General features: G+C 39.3%; 1 protein-coding gene across 1 annotated transcript; it reads right to left on the reverse strand.

Annotated features, from left to right (window-relative positions):
- Positions 1-1,370: 1,370 nt before the first annotated feature.
- Positions 1,371-26,571, reverse strand: ACO1 (aconitase 1). Its single transcript, XM_061468741.1, has 20 exons — positions 26,431-26,571; positions 24,535-24,703; positions 21,429-21,566; positions 19,283-19,352; positions 18,995-19,178; positions 16,922-17,061; positions 15,715-15,886; positions 15,157-15,257; positions 14,033-14,149; positions 12,589-12,748; positions 9,631-9,766; positions 9,051-9,135; positions 8,622-8,778; positions 7,941-8,065; positions 7,421-7,525; positions 6,570-6,712; positions 4,990-5,137; positions 4,459-4,581; positions 3,268-3,453; positions 1,371-2,073 (listed from the first exon to the last, which is right to left on the reverse strand). Exons 1-20 carry the CDS (start codon positions 26,525-26,527, stop codon positions 1,960-1,962), a joined length of 2,670 nt encoding a protein of 889 aa, XP_061324725.1. The 5' UTR covers positions 26,528-26,571; the 3' UTR covers positions 1,371-1,959.

The raw sequence follows: 26,571 nt of genomic DNA on the forward strand, positions 1-26,571 counted from the left end.
TAACTACTGGGAAGTTAGGGAATTTGAGGAGTCCTAGTCTTTTCCTCTTGTTTGACCACAAGGACTGCAGACTACAACAACTCTTCAGTTCAGCTTAAATGAGTGTAATAAAGGTTGATGAGGTAACACATTAATAAGAATTCAACTTGATACAAAACTACCTCCAGTACACAGTGCAGATGGGAAGTTGGGGAAGAACATCAGCACTCTACTTGGAATTTGAGAATATCTGATTTTTTTTTGTCATCAACCCAAAGTTGCATTACCAAATAATGCTCAAGACGACGAGCATGTTAACAGCTCTCAGGCAAGCTGAGGATAGGAGGGACCTCTATAGGCCATCTTGTAAGCTACAGCAGTTTGTCCAGGATCATATGTCCTGACAGCCTCCGAACATCTTCAAAGTTGAAGACATCATAACCTCACTGGGCAATTTCTTTAAGCCAGTGCTTGGTTACCTTCACAGTAAAAAAGTACTTCCTGATGTTCAGAGGGAACCTCCTGCGTTTCAGTTTGTGCCCAGAGCCTCCTGCCCTGTCATTAGGCATCACTGAAAAGAAGATAGTTGCATCTTCTTTGTGGCCTTCATTCAGATATTTGTACACAAACAGCAGAACTGTCCCTGAGCCTTCTCTTCACCAGGCTAAACAGTCCTAGTTCTCTCCCCTTGTTCTGAGAGATGCTCTGTGCAATAAGTCAGTGGGCCTCTGCTGAATTTGCTAATTTGCTGTTTGTTGTAATCAAGCACAAACAGCCAGTTGCAGGTACAGTGCAATCCGTAGCACCTTTATAAGACTCTTGAATTATTTCAGAGCTATCCTCATTGTGTTTGGTGTTTTTTTTCAAGATACAGCTGGAGCTAACAGCAATAAAAATACATTAGGAGATTACTTTGAAAGAATTTCTTCATTGTTAATTGTTGTGAAAGTTGCTCTAAATACTACATACTGAAGAGAAGAATTAGTACTATAACTTTGTTTATCTCTGAGTAAGAGGATATTTGTTATTGCTGTAACTTGATTCATGTGATATTGTGGATTGGACAGTCACTTCAATGAACACAGTGTTACCACTGGTAGCAAAGTGCCATGAAAAAGGATCTTGAAATTATGGTAGGTTGTCTGCCTGAGGACACAGAACAGAAGAAAGTACATCACAACAGTATTCTGTTGGGTTATAGAAGACTGCCAGTATCTGACAGTATTTGTATTCATCTGGTCTCATGCAGATTATTTAATGAAAGAAGAATTAAAACATAAGAAGTCAAGACTTGTACAGCTCTGCTCCAGCAGGGACAATGAGAAGAGCTTAAAATCAAAGCTTCGTTCTGCATCTTGGTACTGAGGATAACATGACAAAAAACACCAAAGTTTTTGAAAATAAATTTAATTTCATCTATTAGAAATATTATCCCCAATAGGTTCACCTTTCCACAAAGGCTTAGATTTTAAACAACAAAGTTCACATTTTTAAAAATTAATAAAAGGCTAAATAATTCATTTCAGTATTAGACTCAGATTCTGGTAAACTGAGTGAGAAAGCAAGTCAGTATCAGGTAATCAGAAAGGAGTAACAACTTTTTTATACTGTCAGTTAATTTTTGGACCATTGATGTAAGAATAGTACTTAAATTCAGAGACATACTAAATTGACCAAATATATGAAATCAGCACATTATTTTCAACAGTTCCACAGAATTTTAATGACTTTTGCACTGTACTCTAATGTAAGTCAAGCCAACCACCATACAAAACAAATAATAAATGCTGTTTAATTGGGCAAGCATTTCCAGTTTCCTGATACATAGAATAACTAAGCATTGTAAACAAGCCTTCTAGTACAATCCACAAAAAACTTGTTCACTTTATGGTTCACACTTTCAAATTTATGATTACCATCATTTTACTTTGCTCACCAGAAGCAGGCTTGTACCTGGACGTTTTTGGTTAAAATTTTAGATTAGGATGCCATTTTACGGATCATGTAGTTCAGAATGCCGCCATTGTGGAAGTAAGTAAGCTCCACATCAGTGTCAAACCTCATGATGGCACGAAAGGTTTTCCCAGTATCCAGCTGTTGGGATCAAAGAAAGTCATTCAAGCAGGAGAACATTACACATGTTATATGACATCACAGTAAAAGGACTATTACAATAGTTTTGCCTTCTTAAGAAGTTGTGATAGGAAGCTAAACTAAACAGGCACTGTTTACTTTTTTTACTACAGATACAAGTATTTCTTTCTACAGACTATAGCCAGCTGCTTAAGAGGAAAGTGGTTTAGAACAAACCATAATTAACACGGTATGGACTCTCCTTGCATTGCATTTGCTGGCTTATTTAGATTTATTGTTGATATATGCCTAGAGACATGAAAGCTGAGCATTCTTTCAAGTGGTCATACCAATTCCTGTTGTTCTTCTAAGTGGTCATTCTTCTAGTTTATGTACAACAGCAATATTAATTTCATTAACTTCCCTGTGGCCTAGCGTTTGGGACTCAGATTAGCACAGAGACAAATGTATGAAGTGAATAAAGCCACTGTGTTTTACTGAAGAGTCCCTAGTCAGGTACTTCCAGATGAATGCACATTGCGCATTCATCTGCCACTCTTCTGTAGCTGGTAAGCTGACCAGCAATTTGTGATCTGTATTTTATCCATTTCAGGACAGTTAATGAGGCACATGTAAAAAATTACCATTAGAAACTAAATGAGGGAGATCACCTGCATTAAATAATGCAATAAGTAGATTGTTTTGCTAACTGCAGTAAAAGAGCAGACTCGCAGCAGCATGCTATTAGGTTAAGTCAGCTAGACAAAAAGTAGTCTTTCAAGTACAGGGCCTGAACTACCTTTTATGCCGGGTATTCTTTAGACTTCACTTTGAATGCTACAATGTGTACTACATTTTGTCAGTTAAATTATCAATTAATTGTTTTGAATTTGTTTCAATAGATCAGTTTAATTTATTTAATACTTACAGTTCACTTTTCGTTTTGCTTCAAACATTTAACAGACAGAAAAAAAATATAGTGGACTTGAATGACTGCTCCAAAATACAGGACTGTTTTGCGCTAAATAAAACAGCTTGGGTATGCTGCTTTTATATCCCATCATAGCAAATCCCTCTTAGAATAACTGTTTTCATCTTTTTCACCTTCTTAATTCCCCCTCCCTCAAGCAAGAGAAACTTACTGCCATATGAAAGCACATTGTTTGAAGAGACAGTTAATTCTGAGGTAAATTACAGCCCTTAGGTGTCTCATACCTTAACCTGGACATTCATCTGCGGTTTTAGTTTTTCGGGAATTACAATTGTGTAACGCTCCCGTCCACTGAGTCCTAAAGTTCCTGCATCCTCTCCAGGCAAATACTGCAGAGGAATCACTCCCATCCCTACTAGGTTGCTCCGATGAATTCTCTCATAGCTTTCAGCAAGCACGGCCTTGACACCCTGGGAAATATACAACAGCTGTAGTTACCTTCATTGTTCAGGGTAGCCTTTCTGTGCTCATAGGAAGGAAATTGGTACATTTGTGGTCCCCCTCCATTTCATTTATCAGCTACTGTTAGAGTTAGTAGGTTGGTCTGACAGTGGACTGTCTTGATTATATGTTAACATTCAAGCGTCTCTGAAAGAAGTGTGATTGTCAAAAAATTCCGTATGCTTTCTCAGGAATCCTGCATACTTCTATGACACGTCTTACGTAGAACACCACTAGTCATTTCCATAACTCTTCCTAATTCAGGGCTGCCCTCCTACATTACAAGCTCCAGAGTGCAGTTTAATTAATTTCTAAATTTTTATATGTTAATACGGGTAAGACAAAAAAAATTATCACTGGATAAAACCCCCAAAAACTTACAGACAAATGTAATCTTAAACATCAACTCATCCAAATCTTTAATAATACAGTATTTCCTTTACAAATCCCATGCCAAGCAAGCTTGAATCAGAGTTCAGGCTGGTAAATAAGGGCGGGACAAGACAAAGAAAGAAACAGGTATTTCACTGTAGGTGGATTTCTATTAGGCTCCTATAACAATACTGCTAAGCATCCCTGCAATCTGCATGATGAAGCCATGCCAGATTTCATTTTTACTAGTACTACTTATACATGTTCTATCTTCCCTGCTAAGTGAGTTGAAGGAGGCAGCTGGAAGCAGACCCAAGGTTTCCTGGCTTATGGCAAGCAGAAGAAAGAAAATGGCCTTTCTGGTGTAGCTTTTTGGATTTCTAGCTGAAGATTACACAAGGCTTCCAGTCTAATAAGTATATTAATATTTAACTAGCTTTTTCACTGTACTGTGGCATTTGGAGACTGTTGAGATTTCACAACAGCTCTTGCTACCAAAAGTGAGAATGAGCTACCTAGGATGTTGGTCATAAGCCAGTCTTCCCGACAAATTAATGCACTTTTAAAAACTGTCCTCCTCCAAGTTTACTGTATTCACTCACCAAGAGGAATGGTCCTTTAGCTGCCCAGTCTCTGGAACTTCCTGCACCGTATTCTTTTCCAGCCAGCACAATCAGAGGATGGCCAGCCTGCTTGTATCTTTCTGCAGCATCAAATACGTCCAGCTGGAATGAAAATGCCAAACACTTACACACTTTATGGGGGTAGAAGCACAGTTCCAGGGAAACAAGGAAAAAAAACCTGCCCTATATAAACAGCTCAAGCCCACACTTTCCACAAAGCAGCACTTTCAAGGTACTGACCATACAGTGCTTTGTGGCTTCTAGCCTGATCTCACTCCTAACACAAACCTGTGCTTTCCACTACCCCTTCTACAGTGGTTATACCCTCCACTGATATGCCCGATAGCACCACATGTGTGACCTGCTTCCCTTGGTCAATGAAGCTCCTCTCCTCTCACTGGCTTTACTTTAAAGGTACTTAAGTAAATGACCCCAGTTGTAAGAAGGAAAGCCAGTACTAATCCACTCTATGGTCAATAAACCTCAGTTTAGATCAGTATGTGTACTTACAGTCTCCCCAGAAGGGAAATGGACAGTCTGAGGTCCTTGTTTATCAATAAATTTGTTCACCAAGCGAATGTTCGCAAATGTTCCTCTGGCCATGACAGCATCATTCCCTCTGCGGGAGCCATAAGAATTGAACTCTCGAGGAGTCAAACTATTTAGGAAAAAGCAAACCAAGAAAAAAAGGAAACTATGTTGGTTTTAGACTGAAGCACTCTCTGTGCTTTAAAAAAAGAAATGATCTGGTGTTTCTGAGGCAGGTGTATCTACATAGTTCCCATCATGGCAGTAGCATCCAGTTAGCTGATTTTGAAGTGAATAAGAAAACCCCAAACAACAAAAAATAAACTAATCAGAGGCACACCTACAGCTTGGTCACAGAAAGCAGGTTGCATAGTATTCTTACCTCTTGCCTTAGAAAGCAGTATCTGATAATGTTTCAAAGATATTGTTCACATTTAGTCAGAAGATGCAACAGAATTCCTAATAGCTGGCTCCTGTAAATACTCCTTGTTATTTGTATTACTGTAGCATACAGAACAAAGGTAGAGACACCACTGCACTAAAACATCTACAAGGCAGAGAGAGACCCTGCTGCAAGTTAGAACTCCAGAAGAAAAAGTTCATTTGTAAACAGAGATACAGGAAGGAGGCGACACTCCAGCCTAACCAGTAGACAAAAAATGTACTGGAATGTGATGAAAAATTGGACTGTTTGCACTGGGCTACATCCAAACAGCAGCTATGACATTCAACACCTGGTTTGTAATGTCTGTAGGCCTCTTTACATTTCAAAGTGACTGATAGCCAAGGGCCAAAGAGTCAAAAGCAGTTAAATTTCAGTAGATCATATTGTTCTAATAAATTTCCTCTCCAGAATTATTAGGCCTAGTGAATTATTTTTGTCTTTTAATAATGTCGGTGCTGTTCCTCAAAACAGTGCTGAAATTTTAAGAAGTGCTAAACCAGAGAATAGAAGTACTATATTACCTGTGAAGACCGAATACGGAAACTCAGCAAGTCCCAGTCTGGCCTTAAGCTGAGCCCCTTGTTAAACTGACAGACTGGCCATATGAAAAGACAGCAGTTTGGACTCCAACCATAATAGCTTTGCCAGTCTTTGCAGCTGCGCTGAAACCTAAACTTCTGGATATTCTGTTGCTCCTGATAGCCTAGATCTATAAAACAGTTGCACATGCTAGAAGAAACTAGCATAAAACACATTTTTGGCATTAAGCACCATGATCATTTTGCTTCTATCAGGGAGACAAATCTTGATTCCTGTATTCATGAATAGACTTACTGCAAAATATAACCTGAAAATTATCTTTTTGCCTTCCCTCTCTCCAAAGGTCTTCAGCTCTCCAGTGTTACAGTATATCCCAGTTCTTACACTTGGTGAGAGCTGCTGAAAGCAGCAGAGAAAAAAATGCTTTTCTTTATTCTTTTACATGTTCTCCAGGCATTTATCAAGGTATACAAGTATATGTGAACAGACAGCAGATACGTGAGCCTGTAACATGGTACAGTAGTTGTGGCTTGTTTCCCTTTCCCAATTTATAACAAGATCAAGAAGTAAAGCTTACCCTCTGCTGGTCAAATAACGAGCTGCAGGACTATTTCTTGCTATATTCCCAGCTGGAGAGATGTGGTCTGTTGTCACAGAATCCCCAAAATTCAACAGGACATAAGCATCTTCAATTGTTTTCGGGGTCTGAAGAGCCAAAGTCTAAACCGTCATAAATACAAACAAGATCATTAAAGTATGACACAGAACTCCTTTTTCTTTCTCAAAAGTGCAAACTGCAAAATAAAGTCTGCCTTTTTATGTAAGTTGAAAGAAAGAGAAGACCCCAAAACTATTAAAAATTATTACATTCTTGAACAAAATACAATGTCCTGGCTGTCTGCCAGCAAGTTAATGGGTGAAGAAAACAGTTGAAGCAAAGAAAACCCACAACATTAACTGAGGCTTCCTGTGGCATATGCATGAAAGTAGATGAAAACACAGGATTCCTAGACATCTGCATACATTGAAATCTGCATTTTCTTGTAAATGGCATTGAAATAGCAGTATGAACACTGAACTACCTGATGCAAAAGGCAGGCAGGCAGAACTGTGAGGTTTGTTTCCCGTCCTTTTCCCTAACTTCCATTGTGACTCTTTTGAAGAGAGTCACATTAATTAAATATAAATTTAAAAGGAAAATGAAACTTTTCGAAAGCCCTGAAGTGACTGAGAATCTTTACAATCTTCATATTCACTCATGACTTTGTATTAAAATGAATGGAATAGCCTAATTCTAACATTTGAGAAGCAAGGCCTCAACAGGCTATGATGGATGCTCCCAGGCTCCTTGAAGTGGCTTTGCCTCACCTGGAACATTAATCAAGGTAACACACTTTGGCTCAATTCAAAGGGAAAGTGTGCACGTACCAGACCATCAAAGAAAGGTGGAGACTTGATGTATGTTGATTTGGGATTCCAAGTATATAGTTTATCTGAAGGAGCTTCTAAGGCATTCCAAGATTCATTTACTGTCTGAAAAACAAACAAAAATATCCCTCTGATTTCTAAGTTTTCAGAAGCAACAGAATTACTTCAGAATCCAGGTAAAATTGCAAATCTTATTTGTGAAGCTGGAATATCTCACTTTCTAATATCAGCCTACTGTTTATAATACATCACCTGTATGTTACGTTAAAAAAAAAAAAAAAAAGGCACGAAGGAGCAATTTTCAGGACACAACTGTCTGAAGACAGTTGGGAACAGCCAATTTAATTAACCAGAAGCCATTAAAAAAAAAAACCCACAACAGACCAAAACTCATTTGAATACTTGTCAGAACAGGAGCAACAGCAACAGAAGGAAAAGGCTCATTTCATTATCAAGACCAGCTTATTTAACACATTCAGAATAGCATAGCACATCGATCAACCTACTGCACCTAATTCACCTCTATTTTTTGGTAGACCTCCTTGAACATTCCAGGAATAACAAACTGACGCTCAACAGCCTGAATCTCATTTCTTGTTGGCCAGATATCTTTCAGGAAAATCTTCTTCCCCGAAGCATTTGTTCCTATGGAAAATGGCATTGTTATGTTTTTTTCATAACTTTTTCATTTAAAAAAAGAAGAAAAGTTTACCATGGTGTCCTTTAGTTGTGTGTTTCTTCTGATCTTGTTGTGAGCCACACTTTTTCACCTACAAGGGTCTGACAGAAGAGGGCCTTATAAACTTCATGATGCCTGTACATATACACCTTCTTTTGTAATTTCTGAATGACCTTCCAGAAAAATTTTTGGAATAATTGAGGCTGGAAAGGTTCATTGAGGGTTGTCTAGCTGCGCTACCTGGTCAAACAAAGTGCTAGGTCAGTTTGCTCATGAGAGACTGTCACACCCAGATATAACCCAAAAGATGCCCCTGTGGAATTCAAATACTGGTCAGGCTTGGCTTCCCCCTTTCTCCATCATGCAGACTCCCTGTTGCTCAGTTTCTTAACAATTCAACGCTTTCTATCCCAGACGTACTCAGATATTTGAAGCATCTTTCTGGGACAAATATTTCTAAGGAGCTTAATTCCAACCAGTTTAGTTTATAAGCTGTGGAAAGAAGCATCCTGACACTCTTACCCAAACACTCTTTCTCAAAGTCGATCCGGATAGTCCCTGCAATTGCATAGGCTATCACCAGTGGTGGGGAAGCCAGGTAGTTAGCACGGGTATTGGGATGGACACGCCCTTCGAAATTCCTATTGCCGGACAACACACCCACCGCTACGAGGTCTCCCTGTAAGACACAATTCAAGACAACAGTATCTGAGGTGCTTGGCAGACACTGTACACTAGCAGGTCTGTACAGCTGCGAAATGGTGCCGCATCAATGACTGGACAGTCATAGAACTGTCTCCTTCCAAAAAATTCCAAAGCACTTCCCAAAAAAAAAAAGAGAATATAGACTTCACACACATGTATATTACTTTGCATAGTATAACACAGCTCAGAACTGCACACAACAGAGAACAGCTTATCTAAATGAGCTACACAGGAAAAACTGCATACCTGTGTAATGGCCTGGACAACAGGCTCTGGCAGGGGTCCACTATTGCCAATACATGTCATACAGCCATAACCCACTACATCAAACCTAGACAGAGCACAAAAACCATCAGTGAACAAAAAGCTATTTTGGAGCAACCCCTTAGCAGTTGGCTAGGGTTACTTTTAGAAGATGTACTGCTTCAACAAGTGAATTGCTGATGAAAACACCAATGCTCAATTTTTATCATTGCAGTGACTGTCCATGCATGCAGAATAAATAGCTAGGAAATGTGTCATCTAGCAAGACGAACAACAGTATAGGGTCATTTATGTTATTTTAAAACCATTAATCTTGAGAAATAACCCATTTTTCCTGCTTAGGAACATGAGCCTTCAGAAGCTACAGCAGGCATCAGGCCCTCTCCTTTGCTGGTGCAGTCAGCCAGCACAACAGCAGTGCACTAACTTACTCAGGATCATGCTGTAGGGTACCTGCCACATCCTTCAAGCTGTACAGAGAAATACTTTTTCTATTGCATAGCTTGTTGTCAATGATTTTAGTTAAGCAGCCACGGGACAACAGTAAGAAAAGCACTCTTACCCTAGTTGGGAAAGGTAACTCATAACTCCACTCTCCCTCAGATAGTAAGTGACAACCCCGCTTCCTGGGGACAGGCTAGTTTTAATGTATGGCTTCACTGTCAAACCAGCTTCAACAGCTTTCTTAGCAAGCAATCCTGAAAAATGCAAAGGACAGTTGCAGTTTTCCTGGAAGTGGACAGTCTTGTGGATCAGCAGGTTAAAGGAAGTACCATTAAATAACCGGAAAATAGAAAAAGGCTCCATTTCCAGCAATAAAATAGTACAGTGAGCCAACAGCACCAATCCCAGAATAACCAGCTAGAGCTCCAGTGCTCATCTGAACTGTAGATCCAGCCTGCAATTTCTGCTCCACTGGAAAGCAGCTGGAAATTGCATTCAACAAGATGCACTCACACTCACATAGCATGTAGACATTCAAAACTCAGGACACTATTTGTAAGACAAGTGTCTCACAATAAAATGCAATGAAGAATTGTTAACTTCCCACTTACGCTGGTCTAGTGACTCAGTGCTGAAGTAACTGCCAACATGTGATCTGCTGCCCTCAGAAGCAGATGGCTGTGACAGTACCAGCTCTGGCCCTTGTCACAAACAAACAATCTCATGATCTACAGCTTCTTGCAGGAGTGCTATTCTAGCAACCCTGGATTTGTAACACACAGAGATGCAGTATAGCGTATGTTACCAGAAACACATTTATCCTGAATTTCCACCTTTCAAACAAATTGTCCATACACACATAAATGTTCAGAAAATAAGCTCCCTCCAGCCCTTTCCCTGGATGGATACAAAAGAAGCCACAGCTAAGCAAAACTTCACATTCTCATGCCTCATTCTCCCTCACACATCCACTTAGATAAGAAAATACACAGAAGCTCTGCTCTGATCCAACATGATCTCCAATACAAAGAAATCAGACTGCTTTGTCTTTACCAGATGTTTGGCAGCTGTGTTAGACGTAATCTGGAGTTCTCCACTTGTAAGTGGTCTGTTAAAAGGCCTACATTGATAGATTTGGAGCCCTAAAGGTAGATACATTAATTTAAAAAAAACATTCTATTGCTGAAATTGTTGAGTCTCCTTATCTGCCAGAGGGAGCTGTGGAAACTGAAGCTCTTAGAAACCTCTGGAAATGTGACCATGAACAAATGATCATCCTAGGACAACCCAGCCTGCCTGAAAGTGTTGGCTTCTGTTTTCCTGCCAATACGAGTTCTGAAAAGAATGCAAAGTCAAACTCTAAAAACCGGCAAGTAAATGCCAGAATTTAAGTTGCGACACCACCTTTATCCAACACAGATTAGGCTGTTAAGGCTACTTCAGCATACACTATTTCCACGGATACACAAGCCCTGCACATCATTTAGTACACAGGATATACAGTGGCAGTTTGAAACAACTATTCCTATTTGGGATTTCTTTCAGCTTGGTTACTTAGTGTGAGATCACTGTACGTTTTATTTACTTTCATTTCAAACTACTCTGAAAGCTAAATTAACATGTCTTGTGTGGGTATCTTGGAGGTTCTCAATACCCTAGTGTACAGTTGCTGGAGACTAACAATTTCTTTTTCTCTGCTTGTCAAGGTCAAAGCACAAGCACTGCTATTCCAAAAGGCAGCAAAGGTGTGAGTACCCACTAGATCTCAGCACATATGCTAAGATCCTTAGGACTATGCTAAGATCTACTATATTCTTCAGGCTGCTTTGTGTTAAGTAGTAGTGAATGTGTTCAAAGTACCTACTTTAGTTGTATCTTGAAGAGCATTCTACACTTTAAAACCTGGTTATTAAGCTGAAAGATCAGCATCCCCACTAAGAGTGTTAAAAATGCATGCTATTAGCCTGGGAGCCCTGTGTGGCAGAAAGAATCACCTGCCTCGACCTGCTGGCAATGCTCTCCTAAGTCAGTCCAGGATACCATTTGCATTCATGGCCATAGGGGCACCCTGCTGGCTCATGGACAACTTGTCCACCATGACCCCCAATTCCCTCTCCACAGAGCTGTTTTTCAGCATTCAGCCCCCAGCCTGTACTGGTGCACAGGGTTATTACTCCCCAGGTGCAGCACTCTGCACCTGCCTTTATTGAATTTCAAAAGGTTCCTCTTTGCCCATCTCTTTAGCCTGTCTAGATCCTTATGAATAACAGCACAGCACTATGGAGCATAAGACGCTTCTCCCACTTTTGTATCATCAGCAAACTTGCTGATGAGGCCTTCTATCCCATCATGCAAGTCACTGATGAACAGTAAGCCCTAATGCAGTGATGACCTTAAAGGGACAGACAGGGTCTATGCACATGTTTGTGACGGAAAGAAATATGTGAGCATGTAGACAAGCACTGGGAAAGATGGCTGAACTGGTGTCACACAGACTGAATCCTTTGAGCTGACTCCTTTAATTCATACTTTGTTGCTGGAAGTACACATTCAGAATGAGAAATTTTCTGCCCAGATGAGCCAGGTTAAAAATGAACAACCTCCTGACCTGAAATTTAACACACTCAACTTAGACTAATTGTACTCATCCTCCCCTGTAACACCTCTAGCAAAATGTGCTTTATACTCTGCTGCTAGGTCAGAGCACCTTCAGACTTCAATTCATAGGCTGTTCTTCACTGTCCCTCTTCTTGTGGCTCTGACTTTCAACAGCTTCTTCTCAGGTCTATATCACAGCTTCTTTGCATTTGAACAAGTGTCAGAGGTGCCAGTTAATTCAGTTCCAGCTTGCCCCATGGAGAAGACAGTGAAGAAGTATACATTTTCTTCAATCCACATTTTTAGCTACAATTTCCAGAATTCATTCTGCTACCCTTAGAGACTAAGTTTTCAGTTTTAGCATTTTAAATAACAAACAGCACTGTGCACATAGAATTACATCAGTATTGTATTTGTCTTTCAGACACACAGCCAGAGCCATAAAGAAACTACTGCAAATTTAAGGAAATAAGCTTACCGGCTCCCAGCATAACTGAGGGATTACTGGTGTTTGTACAGCTTGTAATGGCAGCAATCACTACTGAACCATGAGCAAGCTCAAAGTCACACCCCTCAAAATTGAATTTGACTATGCTGTTGTGATGATCTGGGGCAATTTGAAATCCCTTAAATCCTTGCTGTAAGAGAAGAAAGTAAGAATGTGGTTAATATTAGTATTTTGACTGGATATTAGTATGGGCTGGGAACTTCACAAATGAGAAGCATCTGTCAATCACATCCATGCTTGCACTTTTAGGTCCGATGGTGAAGGCTTGCATTTCTCGACAGTCAAATTGGTGGTCAAAAATTATTTTTCTAGGGTCTATCCTATTCTCTGTTTACTGGTAAAAGAGACAACTTTCACAGTAAAATGTATTTGTGTTTTCTTCCTGCATGAATATATCCTTCTCTAGATTGCTCAGATGCTCCTTGCTCCCAGATGCTCCAGATTCCTGACCACATAGAGTCTAGTTACACAACCTAGCCCCAAGATTTTAGACCTAATAGGTAAGATTTTTTAAGCCACGAATATCATACAGTTCAAACTTATACTAAGAGCTGACCTGAGAAGTAAAAGCCTGACAGCTAAAAAAAACACCAAAACAACCCAAACCCAAAACAAAACCCACAAACCAAAAGCGAAGAGCCAGAAAGCACTGTTCATGACATGAAAAATTACACTTATAGATCTGAAAGCACAAGGTCACTAAATGGAGTTTGGAACATATATCAAAAGAAGAATTATTGGGAATTGCTTACCTAGATTCACATCACTAGATTTCTGTACTGTCTCTATCAAGTGCAGTTACTGTATTAAGTAAAGATTCAAGCTGATTTTGGAAACTTAAGTGTCCGGGTATATTAATTCAAATTAAAATCTTGCTCTTCTTTCGATGACTGGATGATGTAGGCAGAAATCTTTTTTTCTATCTTTACCACCAACATCAAACAGCCACAGATACACATGCAGTTCTCATCTGATAAAAGACTGAGTACTGATTGCAAAACTACGTTGTGGAGCTCACGGCATAACCTGCTTGGAAAGATGATCTGGGTAGTTAGAAGAGAGCTTACTGCAATAGCTGATTCTAACAGTACCCACCATGGTCCACTCTAACAATACCCACCAAGGCTATTTCATAAATCCCTAGTGTATACCAAAACCATATTAGGCCTAAGACTGATCTAAAATCAGAAAGAACTACCATTTCAATAGGACATGAACAACTTTCTATAAGGGAAGCATCAACACAATTTTAAACTACCCATTGTTGATGTAATCTTTGAAACTATATTCAGACATCCTCATGTACTTTCCATATGCAAATAACACAGAAGTTTACCAGAAGGTAGGTCCTGAACACTTAACCATTTCTAGAAACATGCATTAGCTTACACACTCAAAGGTTCCTAGTCTCTACCTTGGCTCCCAGACAAGTCTCAAAGTCCTTCTTCATATCCGAAACAGCAACTTTGTCCTGAGGTCTTTTTGGTCCACTGCAGCAAGGCACAACAGTATAGAGATCCAACTCAACAACCTATTCAGTAAGAGGAACAGAGAGCGATTCAGCACTCCATGACAAGTTAAAGCCAATTAAGCCACAGGTATGGTTACCTCTGCTGTTGAACCAGGGCTATGTCTGCACATCTTTATGTTTGTTGCAGAAATTAAAGACACATGAGAAGGGAAAGATCGTAAGAAAAGAAACTACTCTACTTCTAAACCCTGTCAGCTCTCAGGTATGGCTCCCAGAAGTACCCTAGTTATTTAAAACTCAACGTGTGACTAAAGCAACTAAATAATATAGATGATTTTAAGAATTATGTCCTTTCACATGCTAGCAGCAGGGTCCTCTTCAGAAAACAATGATGTGAAGAAATGCTGGTATTGGCATAAACCAGACTATTTGTCTTGGCCTTGGGGAGAATATTCAGTCTATTATGAAATAGTGATTATCATATTTTCCTGTTCCTCACAAATTTTTCAACTTTGTTGCTGCATCTTCCTTCCTATATTTACCAAGGTTTTTGAATAATCATGCAAACTTTAACAAAAGTTACAAGGTAAATTCTTACTGTAGAGAAAACCAGGAATATTCTTGATTTTCCTGGACACTGAGTAAGATCTTCATTTTTTTGCACACAAAACAATTTTTGTGGTCTGCAGTTACCACACAGTGCTTCTAAGTGTCCTGATTCACACAACAAAATAAGTTACTGAAAGAAGGGTAAAACTGGGACAAAGCTTACACAGACAACATCCACACTACCTTCATAGCTCTGAGTCTGGACTAGATTTCTCAAAACTACATGGATCAAATTGCAGAATCTGCACCAGCTAGAGCTCAACTGAAAGCCAATCTATACCTATGCCAGAGCTTTCATGAGAGCCAGCTGACTCATTCTACTGGGCCTTAAGCTGTGTGGACCAAGCCAATAAGGAGTCCCATATCTATTTCTGATTTTCTGTGAAAAACAGGCAATTGTCACATTAAAACAGGTCACAGCATAAAGCAAGGAGCCAGAAGACAGAATAGTTTCTAACCTGTGTGAAGTTCGGGTCCTGAGAGGAGTTCTTGAAATCTCTTAGCATTCCCACAGCCTCAAGATACTTTTTTGTGCACATAACTTTCTCTTTATCACGACCTAAGATGAAAGACATATAGCAAAAACAAAACACAAATGAAACTGAGGCACTACCATGTGACAGAAAAATTAAAAAAATGCATAACAAGCTATTTCACTGTTCACACTGTACACTGCTTTACAAAACCCTTTCGGCACAAACATTAGAAATTCACTAGAAATAAAGCGACTGAACATGGTTTTTGCAGAACAAAAACTTGGGTTCCTGCTTTTTTCATCTGGACAAGCTAAGTTTGGGTGGGTCTAATCAGGTAGTCACATGCAAAACAATCTAAAACTTAGCTCTTCCTAAAAAAACATGGACCCTAAAAGCAAGAAACAGACTGAATAAGCAAGCATGGATAAAAAAAAGCACTCAAGCTCCACCTGATTCAATCCATTGCTGACTACACCATATAGACCTGGAGTCCTTGCATTCAACTACACCTTTAACCCATGGTTATCTTTTTACACTCACCAGTTTGTATCAGGTACCCAATGCTGATATCATCCACTGGGAAAAAGGCAGCTGTGGCTCCATACTCGGGACACATATTGGCAATGGTGGCTCGGTCAGCAATTGACAGCTGGGCTACACCAGGACCAAAAAACTCCACAAATTTACCCACGACTCCAACTTGGCGAAGGTGCTGTTACAAAAATACAGTGCCTGTGTCATTGCTAAGTGTTAAACAACCTGAGCATGCATGTTATGAAATCCAGATTCCAACTTCAGAGAAACCTTTTTCAGAAGTTTCTACAGCCATCTGAAACCAGGAAGCTTTGGTAAACTAAATCACAAAGATGATGACACGGAGATGTAAAGTTTTAATCATAAGGTACAAGACAAGGACTTATTCCTTATAAACTTGCTCTTCCTCTCATTTAAACTAGAGTCTGTCTGAGAAAAACTGTTTTTCTCAACATGATGTTCTAAGGAGAGGAGAACCATGTGGGGTCTTTAGACAGCAAACCCAGGAAGATGAAGCAAAAGGAAGAAATAACTGCACAAGTACATGAATCAAACTGCAAATGACTAAAAACACACAACATCTGCATCAACTCATAAAAAAAAACCAAAATAAAATGCTGGTTTTCTCCATTTGGAGGCTCTCTCTCGAGACCTCATGTTCATCTCATGATGAACATGTGTACCAAAGTTCTGACCTCCAAAAACATTAATGCTGACCCAGTAATTCTCTTAATTCAGTCACAATCCACAGAGTGAATAAGCATATCATGAACATGACACATGGGCGAAACAGCTGCAGATCAAAGAAATCAGACTCCAGTGCTTACTGTGTTTTCAAGTTTTACATTCCCTTAAATGGGGACTTCAAAAAGACAGTCATTGTATGCTTTTTTGAGGGAGCAGAGAAACAAGATCTTTTTACATGCAGTGTGCTCCAAAACAGGTCAGCACATGAGGATCTGAACAAGCCATGAGATATCAGCTCTCTGTTCTACTTTGTCTGGCTTCTGAGAATCAGGTTTGTCTAGCAAAGTTGTGGTTGCCCTTAGGCACCTGATTCCAACCCACAAAGAGTGATAAAGCTTAAAGAAAAGTCCAAAATGACTACATGAAAGCACACACAGGGCTCCTAAGCATGCAGTACAGTGACACTGTCCTACAGAACATGCACAGCTTCCAGCAGTAATGGCAAAGCAGAAGTCACGTTAATTACCTTGGTAATGGTGAGCACAATGTCAGTGGACGTTACCAGTGGTTGAGGGTTACCTAGCAGCTTATAGCCAACCACCTCAGGAAGCACCATGCTGATTGGCTGGCCCAACATCACTGCTTCTGCTTCAATGCCACCGACACCTGTACACAACAGAAGTATACAGTCCAACTACTGAGTTAGTAATATATCAAATATATACCCACAAAGTACAATTAACTGATGATGATTCAATTTATAGTGTGAAAGGGGAGAGAAGGCAGAAAATCAGAGGGCTTAGCCTTTTGCTTAAGTGGCACTCCTCATCTTGCTTCAGTTTCTGCAATGTTTGGCTTTTTAATTTCTTTCCATTTCATACTTTCATCCTTGTTCCTCAGCCATTAGCTAGGATATTGGGTAATTCTAAGTAACTTACTCCAAGTAAGTTTGACTTTTACAGTAATAGATGTAGAAGTTTTATTTAACAACTTAAGCATTCAATGCATAACCAAAGACATGCAATTGAATGTGTTGTGCTGTGAAATGTGTGCAGGCCATGACTGCTGATCACCAAGCAAAAATTTAAAAAGTTATTTTAAAGGAAAGAAAGATTAGAGTCAAGAGCACAGACTATTCTAAAGAACACTAACAGAAAAGCTATTTGTTAAGATAGAAATACCTTCCTTATACCTGCTAAGTTTCAACCAGGTTTGGGCATCTGCAGGCTGGAACCTCTGTGTTAAGCACCCTTCAGTACTAGAGGAATGCAAGTCAAATGACTACTTCATTTTGCTAATTTAACAAAGTAAAGTTTAATTGAATAAACACAATGCATTAAGTATTTGTACATATCTATTTCTATAGGATTCCTATCGCCATGTCACAGAAAGATAGAAAGTTCAACTAAAGTTTTTGCTACCATGCGTGGGATGACTGCAAATACTTTCATTTCATACCTCTTTATTTAGTCAATAATTCAAATATTGCAGTTTGCCACTACAAGCAGAAAAAGAATTACTTGTATTTATTACTGTAACAAATATTCTGAAGACTTCTGGTATTAGAATATGCTTCATAGTGCTGTTTTTCACAATAGCCTCTCTAGCCATATTTAACTCACTCAGATTAAACTTTAAGCATTTTAAATCTAATAGAGTATCTGAAGTACTTTTAGATAAAGAAACACTCTGAAAGTAGCTGTGATGAAGGGAAAAAACTGATTTTCACTGATGTTTCAACTCTTCTGCTTTCCCAAACAACTACGATGCTTCCAGAAGTCTAAGTTAAATTTTTCTTGCCTGCTTCCTGGTGACTTAAATGCAGAATAAAGAAAAATATAAAAGAAAAAAAAACCAAAACAACAAACAAAACAACACATGCACCAGAAATCACCTAAGGTTGTTATCAGAACAGGGAGCTTAGTTACAAAGTCTGATATAACTGTAAGAAACCTTATCAGGTTCTTTGAATTTGTGGTCAGTCTGTGTACTGTGTCTGGCTGTCACGGAGATAACTTTTTATTTACAGCAGCCCATACAGTGCCATCTGTGACCAAACCACTGTTGATAACATGATAATGCTTTAGCTTTTGCTGAGCTGTACATATACAGTGTCAAGCTCTTTTCTGTTTTGCCACTCTGCTCCTCAGCAGGTAAGCTGGGTGGGCAAGACATTGGGAAGGTACACAGCCAGGACAGCTGACCCAAACTGAAAGAACTGATACTCCATGCCATGTAACATTACATTCACTCAGTATTAAAACTGGCAGGCAGTGAGTAGGGGAATTTTTCCAAAGTAGCTGCTGCACAGAGACTGGCTGAGCTTTGGTGTGCTGATGGGAGGTGGTTACTGATTGTCTTTGCATCACTTGCTCTCATTTCCTTCCCCTGTGCTCTCCCTCCTTCACTTCCTAAACTGTCTTTATCTTGACCCATGATTTTCTTCTTGCATTTGCCCTTCTGATTCTCTACACTTATCCTGATGGCAAGAGAAGTTTGTGAGCAGCTGGGTGGAGGGTAACCTGCCAGGGTCATCTCACCAGTCTGAATCACAGCTTAGTCAGACAATAGACTGCTCATGATACGCTACTGCACATACCCCAGCCAAGCACTCCCAAGCCATCTATCATGGTGGTGTGCGAGTCAGTGCCCACCACGCTGTCTGGATAGTAGTAGCCATCCTGATCCATTACCACTCTTGCCAAGTACTCCAAGTTCACTTGGTGGATGATCCCAGAGCCCGGTGGAATAATTCTCAAGTTTTTAAAAGCCTGAGAGCCCCACTGAAACAGAAAGAATTGGAATAAACAATTTTCAATGCACATGAGCACTGGAAGAGGTTTTGTTCACTGCACTATTCTCCATGCAAATAGGATTCTTTTAGTACCTTTAAGAATTCAAATCTTTCTTTGTTTCTTTCAAATTCCAGGTCCTGATTTTTTTGCAAGCTGTCTGATCTGCAAGTGAAAATAACTTACTGTCAGAACCAAGAGTATCCATCTGAAATTTATGTCTGGTCAGATATACCCAAAGGTTGAAAAAAAAGAATTATTAGCTAATGTGTTAATGCTGATCAAGCTCATATTTTTAATCTCACTGCAGCTGTAAACTGCAGGCAACCAATGACAAAGGCTTAAGAAATCTTAAGAGATAATAGCTAATGCTTGGTTCAAATGTGAGTGCTAGTCTGCATATTAGCTAGTCTGCTAGTGTGCATATTACACACATGGCAGGCCTAGAACTTGTAGCCTGAGAAAAGTTACACTACATGTTAGAGCACTGTGAAATTTGTAATACTAAATCAGTAGAAATCAGCAAAGCAGTAACAGGAAGCAGAACCCAACTGCCCTGAAAATTTATTTCAGAAGAGGTTATCACTCATGATACAGTGCTGCCTTAAGCCCTTGTGCTTCAAAGCAGAAAGAGCTAGTAAACTTTTCTTTGAAACAGGTGCCTAACTTGAGACTAGAGTTTGAAAAAACTGAAGCACAGGGCTGGCCAATGTTCATGATGTATATAGCCTTAGAGAAATAAGATGAGGCTGTGACAAAAAGTAGTTATTAGCAAAAAGTTATCTAAGTGAAGTCCTGGATACTACTGATAACATAAAATGAACGGTATTAAATTAAGACAGAAAAGGAAACATAGTAATTTATTTTGCCCCATGGTAAAGATGAAATACCTTGTTCACAAAGAAATTGTTTCCCAAAGATTGTAAAAATGACATGATGCAAATTAAAAAGAAAAAAGCTTAGGTTTCTAGTTTAATAGATTAGTGCTAGAACACCCATTACCCCAGAAACCAGTTTCTAGATTATTATTTCCTACTTTTGTGTTAAGAATAGATGCAGCATGTGTAAAACAACAACAACAACAACAACAAAAATTAAAAAAAAAAAAAACGCAAAAAAATAAAACAAAAAAAAAAGATGAATTTTGACAGTTGCATTCATAAAATTTTTTGGCCCTTTTTGGCCCCTGACAACTATGAAATAGCATCAGCAAGAACTTGTATGCTTATTAGTCTACAGTTAAAAAAAAAAAAGTAGGAAAAGAGTTGTATTTGAAAACTGCCTAGTAACATTCTTCTTCTAAGCAGGCTTCACAATACATTTCTGCTTAGAAGTTCAGTATTTTCATTCTAAAGAAGCCTCTAAATACTGGCACTTCCACTCTAAATACTGGAAATTATGTTCCTCAATTTACCTTCTAGGAATTTTTTTCTTTGCAATGTTAGAATTTAAGCGTCCCACTTCAAAACTACCTCCTATAGAGGATAATATATGCACAGAGTATTTTAGCACGCAAGGTAAAAAAAACAGACTGAAAAACTTCAGGAGTTTGGAAGATGGAAGGAAACCACCAAGAAGCATGTAATCATAGGATCTGTTAGGAAAAGTAGTTCATTAGGCTCATGTTTAGTTATCATGGAGGGTAGGATGACCCCTATGCAGAGGTCTTGTATTTCACTGTGGGTCTAGTGAGTGCTCATCTCTTTGTAGTATGCTGAGGGCTGAACAGCATTATGCTTCTTTCCTGTACCTGTACAGGCCTATTAATCACTGTCTTGTGCTCTTCTGTGTGGAGGCAGTGAACTAACAAACAGAAAGTCAGAGCTCAGGTAGGGCAGCTCAGGTCTTATACAAATAAAGAAGAAAGGAGACATTCTCACTTGTCATTTCCAAGAAGTCCTCCAGGGTCAAAGAACTGCATATGGAAAAGAGCTATTTCTGAGCAACTAATAATAATGCAGTATTATTATGGAAAATTATGATCACCACAGGTCTGGACAAAGACTGTTTCTATTAACATATAATCCAGACTTGCACTGCTGAGAGATGCACAATAGAAAAAAAACAGAATTCCCCCACCTAATTCGCAGCAACTGATATAACAGTCTACCTTAAGGAGTCTTAGAGTCTAGGATGTTGTAGTCCAAATGATAAGAATATCACCAGTGGAACTACCTTTACTATTGGTAACTGGACCCAGCTTACCTATTACTATTAAGAAGAGTTATTTTGTATCCTTACCGTCTGTTAAAATCAACCTGGATGGAATGATCTATCACCAGATCAGCAGGACAGATAGGATTGATTTTGTCAGGGTCCCCACCAAGTTTCTTCACAGCATCACGCATTGCAGCAAAGTCAACCACAGCAGGTACCCCACTAGAACAGAACAGAAATAGGCAAGGTGAAAACAATTTGAAAAGAGAAAAAAAAAACAATCCAAAACAAAAAACACCCCCAAACCCAAGAAAGAAAACACAACTAAGACCCTGAGATGCAGAATGGACACCTACAGTCGCATACAAAACAAGCAAAAGCCTTACCCAGACTCTTGGGATCATTACTCTGAGGCAAAGAGAGTACCCTTGGGAAGACAAAGTCAGAAGAGCAGAAGGGACAGAGTTGTATCTATATCCTGAGCACTGTTGAGAATGAAAAGGTAAAACCAAAATTCATCAAGTAACAGATGCATTTTAACGTGCTTGGCTGGGGATCTGGAAACCTAATCTTAGTCAGCATTCCTTTGGGACTTTGAACTACTTTCTCTTCTTTTGCTCTGCTCCTCTCTCTCCTCCCCATTCTGTTTAAGAAAGAAGTGAGGAGGGGGAAAATTACAATGGCCTTTCCTGGATTCTTTGCTATGTTTTTTAACTGATTTTAAGGCAAGAGTAGTCTCTTCCAAGTTTTGTGAAGCACAGAAGAATGTTCTCCGTAATTAGGACTGTTTGTTACCTTCCATGCTTCAAGTGAAACTGGTAGAGCAGTGCATCGGATTTCTTAAATTACAAAGGATATGACCGCAAAACACATTTGCGGAATAACTGTATTTCAGAACTGGATTTAACTGCCCTGGCAGATCACTGGACAGACATGAAAGGCAAAAATAAGCTGTACCATTCATCTTAACTAACAAATTCTACTTACAACAGACAAAAGATGTTGTATCACAAATGACATTCAAATAGCACACTTTTAGGCAGTAAGCCAATGTTCGTATTTCTGCCTTCTCATGAATCTTGTGACAGTCCTGCATGCCTTTGAACTTCAAGTGACTCAGACAAAAGGTTAACAGGTCTTTTTATTTATGCATGTTTCATTCAACCAAAAGGATTTTAAATCCCTAAATTAAGACTTCCATCCTAACTGAGGTAGGTAAACTATACAGAGGGTCAAAGTATTGCACAGGAGAGTCCATTTTCCACTTCCAACCCAAGTTTAGTCATAGGCAAACACAGAGTAGTAACAAAAAGTTCTGGCACTTCAACACCCATCTCACCTAACAGATCATACATGTTCCCATATTTGTCTTAACAAAGCTTCTGGTGCTTCTCAGCACATGCATTCTCAGTTTCTACAGAGGGACATGACACTTTTCAATCAGTTTGGCAAACCCTCTTGCATGCTAGCCTATCTGATTTTGCTGGCTGCTGACACAAGGAGAGCTGTCTATGATGTGCTTGTAAGGATCTGGTATAATTCAGAACACTGTGTTTCTACAAGAGCAGGCCAAAGCAGTGAGAGCTTATGTTTGCAACCCTGATTATAAGGAAGCTACAGAAGCTACCATGATTTTAAAATGTTATCAGAAACAATGAAAGAAGATGAGAAAAAGCTTTGTAATTACCACAAAATTTTACCTCAAAGATCCTGTTCACCAAAACAAACAGGAAAAAAAGGGTCCACATTATCTAAACTTAACATGATTACCTGATGTTGTTCAGCTGTTTGAAGCAGCTCACTGTCCTAGGATATACATATTCCAAGGACAACAGCAAACACCATGTTATACTACTTAGGTGAATTTGCAGAACAGCACGAGTAAGAGAAAGGGAGCGTAAGAATTATTTTGTTAGCCTACAAATGTTATACCATTGAAAAGGAACAGATACAACATCCATCTACTGGTTATCTACGGGATAACTACAAAATGATGAGATCTAGAAATTCAGTAATTCTAATCAGGACATGAAAATGTAATTGTATGGCTTCTGGAAAGCAGCCAAAGCTGCCTTTACCAAAAGATCCCACTCAAGAGCCTGTTCAGAAGCTCGTTTTTTATGAATGTAGCTACTCTACAGACTTACAGGCACGTTTTTAAAACTCAACAGGAGAGTGCAGCAACAAAGCAGACAATGTTTGCTTGAAAGCTCAACTTCCTCTGTGCTCCAGTTTTTTACAATGTTAACAACAGCCAGCACGTAGAAGACAGCTAGGAAATTAGCATGTTTTTCAACTGACATTTTGCCACACTGGCAAAGTCTCGAAAAAGCCCAACAATTTCCGTTAGGAATTGAGCTGTGCTGGGTCTCTAGCACCTGACCAACCTCTGGGAAAATGCAGAGCACAAGGAAGCTAAGTTACTTTACTGTTCTGAAAAAAAAAAAATCAACTGGCAGCTGAGCAGCATGGTGCTTACCATGAATGAGCTAAACTTAAAACTCTCTTACAAAGGACAGTGGACTTGCAAGTCAAATGCTGTATTAAAACCAGTTAGAATCTACCATTCCACCTGAAAATTGACTGTCAACATCTACTAGGGATTCTTACGTGTTGACACATGGAGACTAACCAAACTGCAATAACAAGGGCCAGTTTTCAGAGGCCATTACGTATGAATCTCAATATACATTTCTGGGAAAAAGTAGACACCTTTTCAATAACAGAGAAGTCTTTAAAAATATATTTGGAATAGTACTTACTTGGAAGAGAAAGTAATGATGTGGGGTATAAATGAGAATTGAAAAAGGAAGACAACTGAAAGCAAAAGTCCTGGGGCAAGGGTAAAAGACATCACCCTACCTCCCTTCCACCTCCAAGCAACAAAACCTCTAAACTCTGAATTCATTCATTTGGATGCAATTTATCCATCCCATTTTCTTTCCCTCTGTTCTAAAAGTGTCATAAAGATATCAATTTCTCCAACGCAGAAGCACTTCATTTAGTGTTTTCATCACGAGTGTTTGCCTTTACAACAGAATTATGTATTATGGCATCCTGGAAAGGTGAAAAAGATCTTTCCACACATTTCACTGCTACTTTTTCCTTCAGCTCACACATCCATCCCAAGCTGAGTATTGCTACACTTTCAAAAGCCCCTCTTCCAATCTTTGGAGACCATCACACTCACGTGAAGTCTTGCAGGATAACTCTTGCAGGCTTAAATGGCACTTCAACATTCTTGTGTTGCACCACTTCCCAGTTGAGAATGTTCTCAACATCTGCCTTCTTCACTAGGAACTCATCACAGTTACGGATCGCTGCTTCCAAGAGGACTCTAATAGAAAATGGCAGGCGTGCTGTATGGGTAAGAGACAAGAAACAAGTTCAGTTTTTACTTTAAGGCATATGTCAGCAAGCACAGCATTTGACACCTGGGGCAGATGGGTCTTCAAGTGCTGTCCCTGTATTCTCATAAATTATCAGACATCCTTTTCGAGCCTCCAGCTTTGTCAGGTCAGTGGTAACCAACCTGTTCCCCTTACTTCTTTGAGCAGATTTATTATCTCAGACCCTGTGAGACCGCAGACATCTTTGCTGAAAGGAATCTTTTCCACAGCTATTCCATCCTCAACAGCAATACTGTTCTGAAAAGATGCTGTGCTTACCCTGTTTCTCTGCAGTTTCCTCTCACTCTTGCCACTGAACACAGTCATATAAATGCACTAGAAACATACAATTTTCTATGTGATATGTTGAAAGGCATAGCTTTAGTGCTCATGGCAATCTCTTCTCATGAGATGGAGAATGAAACTGGACATTTAAGACTGGGCACCTGCTAACCTTCTTCAAGACAGAAATACCTATAGAAGATCACACAAAATACTATTGAAGCAGTCCTGACAGCCTTATTACAACCAATGGGTGTGAAGAAAAAACAGAAACAGTAAAAGCTTCTCTGTGCTTCCTCCCGTGGTCCACTGTAATCACAGCTGTTTGATTTCCTCTCAGAATGTTCACATTCAAAACTCTCTTGAGAAGTTTGTCCCAACTTTCTACACACGGTCCCCAAGACACAAAAATTACTTAATCAAAGTGAGACCTCATTGCTGCTATCATAAAAACACCCTAACTATTATTCAGGACAAAGTCATTCAGAATCATTTGCACGGGGGGATGGGTGTACTGGTTTTTCATTGTTGTGGTTGGTTTTGTTTGGATTTGGGGTTTTTTAATCCCTAATCCCCACCCCCAGTTCTTTGGTTGCTCAGATACCCATTTTTCTGTAGGGCAGTGAGAATTTAGTTGTTTTTTCTTTAAAGACTCTGGAGTTTCCCATTCTTAGAATCCTGGAATGGATCAACTGGTAATACCATATACGTATTTGTCTATTTCTTAAGACTCATCTTTGTTTTTCACACACCAAATCTGACATTAATAGTTTTCTCACTTACACACTACCTGGGCCTGCAACGGATATGCATTGCTGACGTTCAGAGAAAACATTCCTCCTCTTGCTTCCTGAATTCTTAATCACTTGTTTCCTTTTTGAAAGAGGAAAAATACCCAAAACAGACAGCTGTAAGCTACAAATACTTGCTCTCTAAGTCAGTGGCACATATTGGAAGATTTTTACCCTTGCCACATGGAAGATGCCCACGTACATTCAGGAAGTGTCAGAGGAACAAAAGAAAAATTCTCCTAAGAAAGGATTTTCAAGCCACTACTCTTTTCAAAGCAAAGCAATCTCTACAGATGATTCAGCCAGATGTTAGTGTTAAGTCCTTTCTAGCTTTTGAGAGCAGCATAGCAGTATTTGAGAAAACTTTTGCTCTTAGTTTTGCCTAGTCCTCTTCATCCACTCAAGAGAAACATGACTGCTGTGTGCACAGCATGTTGAGAAATGAATACTGTCATCTTGCCAGGTTTTCTATACTCTAAATTTCTAAAATTAAATTTTGTTAACATTTCAAGAACCCTCTTTGAATTCAGTTTCCTCCAGAGACCAAATATTATCCAATGTTGCAATGTCTCTTCAGGTTTTGTTCAATGCTGATGAAATGCTTTCCTTATGTTGTCAACGTACCATATCTTGCATCTTCTAATTTGCTTAGATTGAAGAATTTCTTCAGAGGCTGTTTAATGTCCAGTGGCTCCACAATCCGTACAAAAGGGTTGCTCATGGTTACTCAAGACTCCTCCTGTCCTTAAAATACAGAAAATACAG

Source organism: Pezoporus flaviventris, unplaced genomic scaffold, assembly GCF_033815535.1.
Source record: "Pezoporus flaviventris isolate CSIRO_AGI_PZ_B2104156 unplaced genomic scaffold, CSIRO_AGI_Pfla_v1 ptg000050l, whole genome shotgun sequence".
NCBI lineage: Eukaryota > Metazoa > Chordata > Aves > Psittaciformes > Psittacidae > Pezoporus > Pezoporus flaviventris.